This window comes from Ranitomeya variabilis, chromosome 2, assembly GCF_051348905.1.
Source record: "Ranitomeya variabilis isolate aRanVar5 chromosome 2, aRanVar5.hap1, whole genome shotgun sequence".
Lineage (NCBI taxonomy): Eukaryota > Metazoa > Chordata > Amphibia > Anura > Dendrobatidae > Ranitomeya > Ranitomeya variabilis.
The window spans coordinates 446,090,561-446,104,384 of record NC_135233.1 but is presented as its reverse complement, the minus strand read 5'-3'; the positions used below and the strand labels follow the sequence as shown (position 1 = coordinate 446,104,384).

Here is a 13,824-nt window from a genome sequence, read left to right as displayed (position 1 = left end):
GTGACAGTAGGAGAGGCAGGGTGACAGGGGTGACAGTAGGAGAGGCAGGGTGACGGGTGACAGTAGGAGAGGCTGGGTGAAAGGGGTGACAGTAGAAGGCGCAGGGTGACAGGGGTGACAGTAGGAGAGGCAGGGTGACAGGGGTGACAGTAGGAGAGGCTGGGTGACAGGGGTGACAGTAGAAGGGGCAGGGTGACGGGGGTGACAGTAGGAGATGCAGGGTGACAGGGGTGACAGTAGAAGGGGCAGGGTGACGGGGGTGACAGTAGGAGAGGCAGGGTGACAGGGGTGACAGTAGAAGGGGCAGGGTGACGGGGGTGACAGTAGGAGAGGCAGGGTGACAGGGGTGACAGTAGGAGAGGCTGGGTGACAGGGGTGACAGTAGAAGGGGCAGGGTGACGGGGGTGACAGTAGGAGATGCAGGGTGACAGGGGTGACAGTAGAAGGGGCAGGGTGACGGGGGTGACAGTAGGAGAGGCAGGGTGACAGGGGTGACAGTAGGAGAGGCTGGGTGACGGGTGACAGTAGGAGAGGCTGGGTGACAGTAGAAGGGGCAGGGTGACGGGGGTGACAGTAGAAGAGGCAGGGTGACAGTAGGAGAGGCAGGGTGACAGGGGTGACAGTAGAAGGGGCAGGGTGACGGGGGTGACAGTAGGAGATGCAGGGTGACAGGGGTGACAGTAGAAGGGGCAGGGTGACGGGGGTGACAGTAGAAGAGGCAGGGTGACAGTAGGAGAGGCAGGGTGACAGGGGTGACAGTAGGAGATGCAGGGTAACAGGGGTGACAGTAAGAGAGGCAGGGTGACAGTAGAAGGAGCAGGGTGACAGGGGTGACAGTAGGAGAGGCAGGGGTGACGGGTGACAGTAGGAGAATCAGGGTGACAGTAGAAGAGGCAGGGTGACAGGGGTGACAGTAGAAGGAGCAGGGTGACAGGGGTGACAGTAGGAGAGGCAGGGGTGACAGTAGGAGAGGCAGGGTGACAGTAGGAGAGGCAGGGGTGACAGTAGGAGAGGCAGGGGTGACGGGTGACAGTAGGAGAATCAGGGTGACAGTAGAAGAGGCAGGGTGACAGGGGTGACAGTGGTGCACACCTTTTCCCCAATGACAACACCTGGAGCTCTGCACACCATTACAGTACTGCAGTGCAGAGAACAGAGCGGATCTGCAGATTGTCAGGGAAAAGGTTAATGCTTCAAAGAGGGAAATGTCGCTTCAGGGCAGAACATAACACAATGAAACAAATACCCTGCTGTGTATAATATGCTGGTATTACAGTACACAGTAATAGCAACTACAGAACACTGCAGTGTACAACGTGCTATTACAGAGGTATAACAGCACAGCAGCGACCACCATCCTATAATCACTGCAGTGTACAATATACTGCTATTACATCACACGACCTACAGTATACAATATACAGTTTTTACATCACCGGATATACAATAGGCTGCTATGACATCACATATCACTGCAGTATATATCACAGCTCACATCTCAGCAGTGTATACTATAGTATTGCTATATCACAAGTATCATTATTACACCTCATATCAGTGTAAAATATTCTATTATTATATCGCTCATCACTGCTTTGTATAATTTACTGTATAAACAACCTGCAGTGCACAATATACTGTTATTACATCACTCATTACTGCAGTGTATGATATATTATTGTTACATCAGTTCAGTGTATAATATGCTAATATTACATCACACAACCTGCAATATACAGTATACTAATATTACATCACTGCAGTATATAACATACTAATATGACATCATACATCACTGCAGTATATAATATACTAATATGATATCACTGCAGTATATAAGATACTAATATTACATCACCACAGTGTATGATATACTGATATGACATCATACAACACTGCAGTGTGCAATGTACAGCACTACTATTTATCCACAAATGTTACACAGTACCCCATTATAACAACCAACTCCTGCAATATATAATATACTATGATAACTGCATCAGATGGTTATCACTCTGTAGGGCACAATATTGTATTTTCATAGTCCCCGGACTCTGCAGTATATGATATACTAGTATTACACCACACACCGCAGTCTGCAATATGTGATAAGCTTTCATCCCAATTAAACAGCTCAGCAATTAATATTCTAATTTCACATCTCACAAGCCTGAAAATCCATTATCCTATTTCACAGTCAAACAACCTTACAGGATGCAAGTTTTGTGCTATAACATCACACTAGTCACTGTACAATGTCACATAATTGCATCACACAAGAAATTAAACAAAGAAAGATTAATAGATAATATATCGACAGATATGAGATAGATGACAGGCAGACATATATATTCTGAGATGTGTCATGCTGGGAAGTTATATTTCAGTTTCTGCACTCTTAAAGGGTTGTCCCATAAACAAAGTACATTTTATTCAATACATCTTGGAATAATAATTTCCACAATTGGATGTGTTTAAATAAAATGTTCCTGTGCTGAGATAATCTTATAACTGTGTGCCCCTGCTGTGTACTGTGTAATGGCTGTGTCTGACCATACAGGGACATGGTCTGATCATACCACAGCTGCTGGGCATGGGAGGAAGCTAAAGAGTATACATACAGGATTGCAAGGGATCACAAATAATTCTTTCTGTGAGGAAAAACAGTTCACTGCCTGTTTTAAGCAATGTTTTGCCTCAAACAAATAATCATTTGTGATCCCGTGCTCTCCAATATTTAGCTTAAAATGTACTTTGTGGGAAAACCATTGAAGAGTGCAGAAACTGGAATATAACTTCCAAACATAAAACACTAAAAAAAGGCAGTGAAATGTTTTGCCTCACATAAAGAATCAGCTGTGATCCCATGCAGTCCTGTATGTCTACTCTTTTGCTTCCTCCCCTGCCCAGGAGCTGTGGTATGATCAGACCATGTCCCTGTACGGTCAGACACCGCCATTACACAGGACACAGCAGGGGCACAGTTATAAGATTATCTCAGCACAGGAAAAAAAAATTAAAACACATCCAATTGTGGAAAATATTATTCCAAGATGTATTTATTAAAATGTTGATTAGAATTAACTTTGTTAGTAAGAAGCCTTAAAGAGGTTTTCCCATTATCTCATTGCTCTGTCTTCTCTCAGGTGCTTTCCTTATTCCCTACTTGACCATGTTGGCTCTGGCCGGGATCCCTATTTTCCTTTTGGAGGTGTCACTTGGACAATTTGCCAGTCAGGGCCCCATATCTGTGTGGAAAGCCATTCCTGCATTACAAGGTAAGTGACGCTATAGCTTCTCCCACGCACTACGCCATTTCTCCTCTCTGTGATACATTGTATTTGGAGAGATCCAGAGTTTCTTTGTGTTATCTCCTCTTGGTTGTTCTACCATCTTGGCTATGTGAAGATCAGATTTACTTGCTACGAGTTGTAGAATAATGTTCTCAATGACCCATGTTCTACAGAGAAATCAGGGAACACCATAGTAATAATCCAAATGAGGAACCCTCCTAATGTATGTTGACACCATGACATCCCTACAACCACAAAAAAACTAAAAAACGTTCTAGATTCTCCTCTTCTGTTCCTTTTTCATCTTAAGAGAAGAAGCCAAATGTAGTCCACATGGCCTACGGAGCAGAGGACAACTCTACATCCACCTGGAGCTCCTTCCTTCACTGTTCTCCATAGTGGCTCCCTATGCTCTCCATGATATATATGTCCTTGGTATGGTGGGTGTATATGACGTTCTAGATCCCATACTTTGTCACTTCTGTTTGCTAGAAAGGTTATACTAATATTCTGTTCTAGATTGAACATATCATCTCATTGGTATTTGACCTTGGTGGCCATGGTGTTGCACTCTGATGCTTTCAGCCAACATGTCCTCTCCAGTTCTGGGACCGAGGCTTGAAGTGAAGGCTGGATTGTGATGCGGGAAAAGCTTGTATCTGAATATTTTTTGTTGTCCATTTGTTATAATTGATGATCAGCTAAATATAATTGATGGCAGCTAAAGTTTATAGCGTCTATCTACCCCTGACAAACTATGTAAAATGTTCTAGGTGCTTCAAAGCATGGTGGATGTGTTGTGATCTAGATTACCCTGAGGATACATGACATGCCTCCTTAATTTGGAACTTTGTGTATTATTATAGCTTTGTTGGTACTTTGCTTTTTTTATACTTGGAGTACTTGGCCTAGAAACATTGAGGAGCATTTTGTTAGCTGATACAAGAGACTACAGAAAAGCCTTGGCACATACGGTCTGATCAGTCGGAGGTTTCCCTAAACCGTTTGTATAGAAAAAAAAACTATATCTCTTCAAGAATCATCATTTGGGAATCGAGTGTGAATTTACATATTTTGGATCACATGTTCTCGGTCTCATCAGTAATGGGATTATACTTCTTAACTACTTGTTCTCCTTATTAGTATTACTCGTACGACGACCAGCAGTTCTAGATGACAAGCCGTCTCCATTACCTTCATGTGACAACTGTCTCTTCTCATTCCTGATCACCTGGGATTTTCACTCGACTTAATCTTGTGCCCTTTGATCTGTGTTTTATGTTCTAGGTTATTCATGTTTCATCCTTTCTCTTCTTTATCATGTTATTTGTATCTGCTCTCCATATTACATTGAATGTTATATTATCTGAATACATGTTTTGAACTTGTGACTTTTAGGCTCCATATCTCACCATCCACTTCTGCTTCCAACATGAAACTGCCATCGTTTTATAGAGAATCATCTTGGCTATCTCATATATCTATTTGACTTGCAGCTATTTAGCATATGATCAGATTCTTGTCATGTCACTGCATTGTTACTACTTTGCTCATGGTGGTGGAAAAATATTTTTCTTCCTGAATGCTACAAAATACAACCTGTTCTCACATTCTCTAATAGCTCAGTGTATTAGGTTGATTAGGTTGATTATTGATTGTCATTGGTTCAAATCGAGGAGCAGCCATGAAGACTATTTTCCAGGAGAACAAAAACCGCATCATCCAGCTCATAGATAGCGGTCTTGGCCAAGACAATAGGTAAACTGCATCATATAAGTGGCATGACAGTTGGAGAACACGAAATGAAGTCCGTCCATATATTCAAGAAGCCGTATGGTGTACATCCAGGCAAAATATCGGAGTCAACAAGTCGGCTTATCCCAAGGTCTATCAGTGGTGACGTTACAAACACGACAGAGAAGATGGATTGTGTGCTTCATAATAGTGAGATCACACAGACGTGGATGCAAGCACCGTGCAATGCACATTACACAAGTCTGGAATGGTGGCCCAAAAGAAGGTGAAGAAGCCTCAACTTCAATATTATCATAACAAGCGTCTGCTCAAGATTGCAAAAAAGTCTGAAAAAAATGGAAATGGGCGACTTGGAGCGATGACACGAAGGTCAATAGACTAGGCTCTGATAGGAGCAAATAGGTCAGGAAGAAACAAAGGAAAAAGAGGCTAACGGATCGAGAAATTGAAGGAAACATCAAGTTCAGTGAAGGGAGCCAAAGGCTCTGGATACTTGATCAGGATTGATGGTGGTCTCAATGCTGAGATATGTGTGAGTATCCTACAAGATGAGTTGCTTCGTACATTCGAGTACTATGGGTATGAAAAGGACGATATAGTGTTCCAGCAGGACAATGACCCAAAGCATACTGAGAGATTGGTGAAGAAACGGGTCAATGACAATGAAGGAGAGGTCCTGGATTGGCCCCAACAGTCCCCAGACCTCAACCCAATCCAACACTTGTGGGCAGAGTTAAAGAAAAACCTGTATACATACCCAAGTGAGGCGACCAGTATGCACCAACATGGGGAACGTGTAGAAGAGACCTGGGATCAGATCTTGGTGGAGACATGCTTGAATCTGATTAAGAGCATGACCAGAAGGATTAAGCAGTGATGAAAGCCAAAGGTGGATTTACAAAATGCTAACAACATAATTAAAATTTTGGATCAAAACAGTAACAATTAGTGACATGACAAGAATCCGCATACCTAATCATATGCTAAATAGTTGCAAGTCTCATTTATGTATGAGATAGCCAAGATGATTGTCTATAAAATGATGGTGGTCTCATGTTGGAAGCAGAAGTGGATAATGAGATATGGAGCCTGAAAGACAGAAGTTCAAAACATCATTTTCTTTTTGCTCATCAGCGTCTGAGGGTTCTAGATCACAGGCTGCTCACTCGATGTCTCTTTAGTGCCGCCTATATTATAGCTTTTCTCTCCCACTGGCTTGAGTGGAGTGGATTGTGGTTCTATTCAAAGTAGCTTTACCTAATGCTAATATCACCATGTGCTATGCCAACGGTTGGCTTGAGTAGCATTTATTGTATTTCCATGCAAAGTACCTGTGCCTAATGTTAATATCGCCATGTGCTATTCCAAAGAACAGCTTGAGTGGTGTGGATTGTGCTTCCATGCAAAGTAGCTCTACTTAATGCAAATATCACCTTGTGCTATTCCAAAGGTTGATTTGAGTGGCAAAAATAAGTTGTCTGCATATGCATATGTTGCAGATAAATCTGGACAGTAGAAGGTGTGCTGTCGGTGTATGTGGGGCAAACTAACGTTTATTGGGTGAGGAATATTTGTAGTGTATTTGTGTTATCTGGGGTTTATACTTTAAGTCGCTGTCTAGGATCTTTATTCTTGTAGTACTTGCATTTAGGAGGGTTGTCCACTACAAAGACAACCCCTTCTTGATCAAAATGTTTGTCCCCCATAAAATAATAAAGCCTATATTCCCTTCCCATGCTCACGCCATTCCCAAGATATCGGAACTTGCTCTTCCTGGGGCTCTTGGGCGGTTGTTGGGACAAGTGACGCCGGCGCCCAATCAGCGCTGATGTCACCGACCCCGCCTTTGGACAACTTTGGACAAATTGAGCATGAAGCGGAAGTCTGGGATCAGCTGATCTCTGACTTCCTGTTCATGATTTATTCGACAGGAGGTGGAGACAGTGACCCCAGCAGTGATTGGGCACCGGCGTCACGTGTCACAACAACGCCCCGGGGAGAGCAAGTGCCGACACTGCGGGAATGCCACCGGCACGGGAGGTGTGTATAAGGTTTATTATTTTATGGAGGACAAGAGAGGGGTATCACAAGAAATGGTCAAAGTAGGGGACACCTTCTTTAAGATCCTTTAAATGTGAGTAGTTGTAACAATGCTGTAAGCTACTGTACGGAAGTGTTGTTTGGGCACCATTCTGTTTGATACATATATAGGGTGTTTTTTGGACAGTACACGGTGTCCCTAAAGTCTGGACACATAGGAATTCTCTTTAATTAGAATGTGGATTTATTCCATCGAGTTCACGTGAATTTTGCATCAATCTTTGCATCACGAATGATGGAAATCATATTGCAGAAGTTATGTAATATTCCGATTGAATAAAATGTTGATATATTTAATTTCTTGATAATACGTATTTGTGGCTATGTATCCAGACTTTAGGGACCCCCTGTATAATAAAGTGCCAAAGGAGAGTCCTAGCAGGGGGTCTGTTGTATAACCCACCATCCAACACGGCATGTTATATAACCCAAGCCCAACTCAGCTTTCTCCAACCACATATCTTTGTTATATCCTATACTAGTAACATAAATGTTATTAATCAGAATGCCCCTAGTTTCTTTTTTGGCCTATTGGTTTTGGTTATTTTGTTTGTTTGTTGTTGATCATTGATACAATGCTGGACTTACAGTTCCTTCAATGGTAGGATGCGGTATAGGTCTTCAGGTGATGCTGGAGAAGCTGAGGGTCTGTAGATGTTGTCCTGGGATGGTGTCATTTTGGGGATGAAATCTTGGGAAGATTAAAGGGATTCTGTCAGCACAAAACGTCGGTTTACACTAATCACTGGGCTGAATACTTTGTTACACCGTCCCATCTACTTGTTTTCCATCTATCGCCACCGTCTTCTCTGTTGACAGCTCTGACCTTACAGAAAACAAATAAGGGTGGAGAAAGATGAAGAACATCTATCTTGGCTTGATCAGTCATTTTGGACAGATTGTCGCCCTTTAATTACAGCTATTCATGTGGTCTAGTTGACTTCTAGAACCTTAGAACTGGTTCCCTAGCTTTTTCGCTGAAGACATTTTTCAAGTCTACCACTTTTTTTTTATCTCATTCCTTTAGTGATAGAAGCATTGTGGTGACTGCCTCACTGGGTTAGATCATCATCATCCTCTTGCAAACTGTTTTTTTTCTCCATAGTTTATTGTTTTGGGACTTCTCATAGATTGATGATTGGGTGAGAAAGGGCTCACTTTGCTTTATCTGTAATATTCCCTATGTGATACCTAAATCTCTGGGAGTACCTCTATAATTATATGACATATTTTTACATTTTTACACCCAGTTTTCCATTTTTGTACTTTCTAGTCTCTTATTGTTCTGACATTTATGTGCGAGATATAAATGTGCTGTTCTCCTCTTGTTTTCTCACATGCTAGATTATTGAAGTTTTTGCTCAGTTGTATCTGCCTGGTGCTAAGATCAGCCATATCTTTTAGCTTTTATTTCAAAGTGAAAAATCTATTTTTCTTATACTTTAAAAAAAAATAATTTATATATTTACTATCTGTCTGACATATATCACTGATTATAATGTTCTCCCAGATGCGTGTTCTAGGTTTTCCCCTCTTGTTTCATATAGGATCTAGATTAGCACTCATATATCTAGTTATGTAGGCTTCCTCTGCTTTATCATATGTTCTAGATTTCAAGGGATTGTTTTCTTGATTTTGACACGATTTCCTTATCATTCTTATTCTGACTAATGTAAGATCTAGATTTCTTACTTTTAGTCTGGTTTGGAGAATGAAATAGATCATTTCTGATCTAAGGTTATGCTCACACATTGCATTTTTTCAGTGTGTTTTTTTTTTTTTATTCTAATTTTCAGCTGCATTTCACAGTACCAGCAAAGTCTATGAGATTTCAGAAATCTCATGCACCCAGCTTGTTTTTTTTTTTCTGACTGTTTTGTCAAACAGCTGTGTTTTTGCAAAATGCAACATGTCATTTGTTTCAGGGCTTTTGCAGCGTCTTTCGCCCATTGAAAGAAATGGGTGGTAAAAAAACACTGCAAAAAATGCAGGTATCAGGTTTTGCTGTATTTTTTGAGCCAAACCTGATGAAGTTGAATCTGATTTTTTTTTATGCACTAAACTTTATCAACATGCAAAAGATGCAAATGTACCCTGACAAAAATGCGATAAGAAAGCACCAAAAAAGCTGTAAGAAACATTGTAAAAAACAAGCAAAACCTGCTTTTTTTGGAAGAAGCTGAATTGCTGCTTAAAATTTAAATTAAAAAACGCTGCAAAAAAGCAATGTGTGAACATAACCTTAGTGTTGGTGATTGTTCTTCTGGATGCTCCAGTGCACCATCATTCTGATATGGATGTTCTAGATTCACAGTGTCGTTTCTAGATATGCAGATCATCTATGTATGATTTCACTTCTTTCTCTAATCTATGATCTGGATTTCACATAGTCTTGCAAATATAGATCCAAAATTCTTAGTGTGAAAACTCATCCGCCGAGATCCAGATTCTCAATGTATGGTCGAAATTCTTGGTTTTGTTTATGAAAAAGGATGTCTGAATCATATGTTGTTTCCTTAATCATCTCTGAAGTTTTTTTTTTTTTTTTTTTAAATATTTGTTATTTATAAAACAGTGTATCACCTGCAATAAATAACATTGCAAACTCACCCAAACCAGGAAAAAAGGACTAAGGTTATACCAAACCTGAAATGTGAGATTTCCAGAAAGGGAGAATTTGATAACACTAGTTAAGAGAAGTAGATGGGTCACAACCTCACTAGCAGACAAACTTAATAAATTGTCACAAAATTCTCCAAACAGAGCAAAAGAGACAAGAGATGACCACATGTAGCATCTTCTCCAACCAGAAAGGGCAAACTTTGGATGTAACCACAACATTAACATATTCGGAGTCACATTTAGGACATTTCAAAACTTTGTAATTCTAATCTAAGCTTCTTCCAATAAATATCATCCAGAACTCATTCTCAATAGGCTGTAGATTAAAAATTAAGTCTAAAAAAATAAGATTATTTGAGATATTTACATACTAATTGGCAGCTATATATATATATATATATATATATATATATATATATATATATATATATATATATATATATATATATATATATATATATACACATATACACAGTATACTTATGTTATAAGCTTTTCTCAGTATTTTTGTTCCTGCATGATTTCTGCGAATTAAAGTTGCTTTTATACAGAACCAACAAAAGTTATGAGATTTCAGAAAATCTCATGCACACACTTTTTTTTTGTTGTTGTTTAATTCCTACCTAAATTTAAGAACCGCAGCATTTTTAAAAATCTGCAGCAGGTCAATTCTCTCAGCATTTTTGCATTCTTTTTTCACCAATAAAAGTAATAAGAAAGAGAAAAAACACTGCAAAACACGCAATGGCATTTTTTAAGCAGTTTCGGTGAATAAAACTAAGTTTCTTAAACATATAGTGTAAACAAAGAAAAAAATGTAATATTTTTCTAAAAAAAAAGCAGCAAAAATGCCAACGAAAATGCAGCAAAAGCGCTGAAAAACAGGTGTTTTGAATGTAGTTTTTATTGCTAGGGGAGAAAGTTTTGGCAGCAGAAACAAAAATGAAATACACAAAAAATTGAACATAGTCTAAGGGTCTGCGACCAAACTCATAATGTTAAAGAAGGATTTTTTTGTTAATAAAACTTCATCATTGTATAAATGAAATTTTCTGTTTCATTCCATCCCTGTCCATTGAATGAAAACCTGATTTACATCAGAATTAAACAATATTCTCTAACTTTATAGATGATTATCTGCAGACTAAATACATTAGCACCAGATTTGTTTTCCTGTTGTATTTTAGTGCAGATTAAATGTATCATCCTAAAGATGTCTTGCAAAGAGTTGTATAGACTGGATGCAAATGCAACAAACTCTCTGCTATGATAACTATTAGGTCAGGACTAAGAGCAGATGAAGTTGTTGAAAATGATGATTAATTGAAGGACAATAAATAAGATAAATTCACCATAAATACAATCTGGTGCACATCCCCGCATAGCACTCATTATGTGGTTTGCACAGTTTTTGCATCATCCAGCATGATCCTTTGTGATACATTTGGACCATCAGAAGGTCTAGTCTACATTTACTCTGCATATTACTTGGTCTTGTCTCTGCATATTACTCAGGATTAGTAAATCTGTCTTAATGTATATTAGAAAGTTGCAAAATATATCGAATTAACAAGATAAATGAGCTGAATTGCATCAAAATTTACCTCCAAGAATGTGATAAATTAGATATAATAATCTGGATGTTTAGTACATGATTAATATTTGTAGCATTTTCTTTACTTTATAATTAAAAAGTCTCATGCACATTGCGGAGCCAGGTGAGCAGAGCTTTTCTGGCAGTTCCCATCCATTCTCTGAGCTGTGCGTTCTGCAAATAGAGTTAAACCTTGTAAAGAGGATATTATTGGACTTGTTGTTCCTCATCAGTTTGTTAGTTTTCTTTTCAGAGAACAATGGTCAACAGAAGCAATGTTTGTAGGCTCGAATTTCTTGTTAGTATAGTATGACTTTTATGGGGTTACACACTATCCCCCCCTGTACATCAGGACTTTTAGCTCTCTAGTTGGCTCTTTAGCTCCATCTAGTGGTGGCTGCCAGAAAACAGAATTACATCATTAAATTCAATATCAATGCAGAAAATTTTGGGAACTTTGAGAAAAAGAGCTTCAGCCTTTATAAAAATTTATATAAAATTTGTCCCATCAAATATTGATGAAAACCGAAGAACAACCCTTCACCTGAGGCCAAAATATGTTAAAAAGTATGTATTTATTGAAATGCATATAGCCATTAAAAACAGGGCAAATACCACAAGTACAGGAGAAAAAAAATGGTTGGACACCCATCAAATATTGAGCGGAACTAGGATTCGGATCAAGTGGTTCTAGCATCTACCGTTTCATTACATGCAAATAAAGCCATGGGAAGCATTAAAAGAGGCAAAGATGCTGATGACGAGAACATAGTTTTGTCTCTATACAAGTTGATATTGCAGACACTGTGCACAATTTTGGTCTTAGGTCTATAAGAAAGACACAGCTGAGCTAGAGCGGGTGCAGAGAATAGCGACCGAGGTTATTAAGGGAATGGGTGGTCTGCAGGAGACGGGTTATCAAACTTGGAGTTGTTCAGTTTGGAAAAAAAAATGAGGTTTGGGGTCAATGTACAAATATATGAATGAACAGTAGAGAGGTCTGTAGAATGAGATTTTTAGACCTAGTTCTGCAGGGTAAGTGGGCATCTTCTACATCTACAGAAAAGAAAGTTTCATCATGATGATCACAGGCAGTGATTCATCACTGTGCAAAAAGTGAGACTATGGATTCTTTACTGTACGAGCAGTGAGACTATGGATTCTTTACTGTTTGAGCAGTGAGATTATGGGTTCTTCACTGTGTGAGCAGTGAGACTATGGATTCTTTACTGTGCGAGCAGTGAAACTATGGATTCTTTACTGTGTGAGCAGTGAGACTATGGGTTCTTTACTGTGTGAGCAGTGAGACTATGGGTTCTTTACTGTGTCAGCAGTGAGACTATGGGTTCTTTACTGTGTGAGCGGTGAGACTATGGGTTCTTTACTGTGTGAGCAGTGAGACTATGGGTTCTTCTCTGTGTGAGCAGTGAGACTGGATTCATTACTGTATGAGCAGTGAGACTATGGGTTCTTCTCTGTGTGAGCAGTGAGACTGGATTCTTTACTGTACGAGCAGTGAGACTATGGGTTCTTCACTGTGTGAGCAGTGAGACTTGATTCTTTACTGTACGAGCAGTGAGACTATGGGCACTTTACTGTACGAGCAGCGAGACTATGGGTTCTTCACTGTGTGAGCGGCGAGACTATGGATTCTTTACTGTGTGAGCAGTGAGACTATTGGTTCTTTACTGTGAGAGCAGTGAGACTATGGGTTCTTTACTGTGTGAGCAGTGAGACTATGGGTTCTTTACTGTAAGAGCAGTGAGACTCTGGGTTCTGTACTGTGTGATCAGTGAGACTATGGATTCTTTACTGTGTGAGCAGTGAAACTATGGATTCTTTACTGTGTGAGCAGTGAGACTATGGGTTCTTTACTGTGTGAGCAGTAAGACTATGGATTCTTTACTGTGTGGGCAGTGAGACTATGGGTTCTTTACTGTAAGAGCAGTGAGACTATGGGTTCTTTACTGTGTGAACAGTGAGACTATGGATTCTTTACTGTACGAGCAGTGAGACTATGGATTCTTTACTGTGTGAGCAGTGATGCTATGGGTTCTTTACTGTGTGAGCAGTGATACTATGGGTTCTGTACTGTGTGAGCAGTGAGACTATGGGTTCTGTACTGTGTGAGCAGTGAGACTATGAATTCTTCGCTGTGTGAGCTGTGAGACTGGATTCTTTACTGTATGAGCAGTGAGACTATGGGTTCTTCACTGTGTGAGCAGTGAGACTGGATTCTTTACTGTACGAGCATTGAGACTATGGGCACTTTACTGTACGAGCAGCGAGACTATGGGTTCTTCACTGTGTGAGCGGCGAGACTATGGATTCTTTACTGTGTGAGCAGTGAGACTATGGGTTCTTTACTGTAAGAGCAGTGAGACTATGGGTTCTTTACTGTGTGAACAGTGAGACTATGGATTCTTTACTGTACGAGCAGTGAGACTATGGATTCTTTAC

General features: G+C 39.9%; 1 protein-coding gene across 1 annotated transcript in view; it reads left to right on the top strand.

Annotated features, from left to right (window-relative positions):
• SLC6A5 (solute carrier family 6 member 5) overlaps positions 1-13,824 on the top strand; it is a 65,835-nt gene that overhangs the window by 7,215 nt on the left and 44,796 nt on the right. The window contains exon 4 of the mRNA XM_077287199.1: positions 3,147-3,278. Coding sequence (XP_077143314.1) covers positions 3,147-3,278 — 132 coding nt within the window. The remainder of the gene's footprint in view (positions 1-3,146; positions 3,279-13,824) is intronic.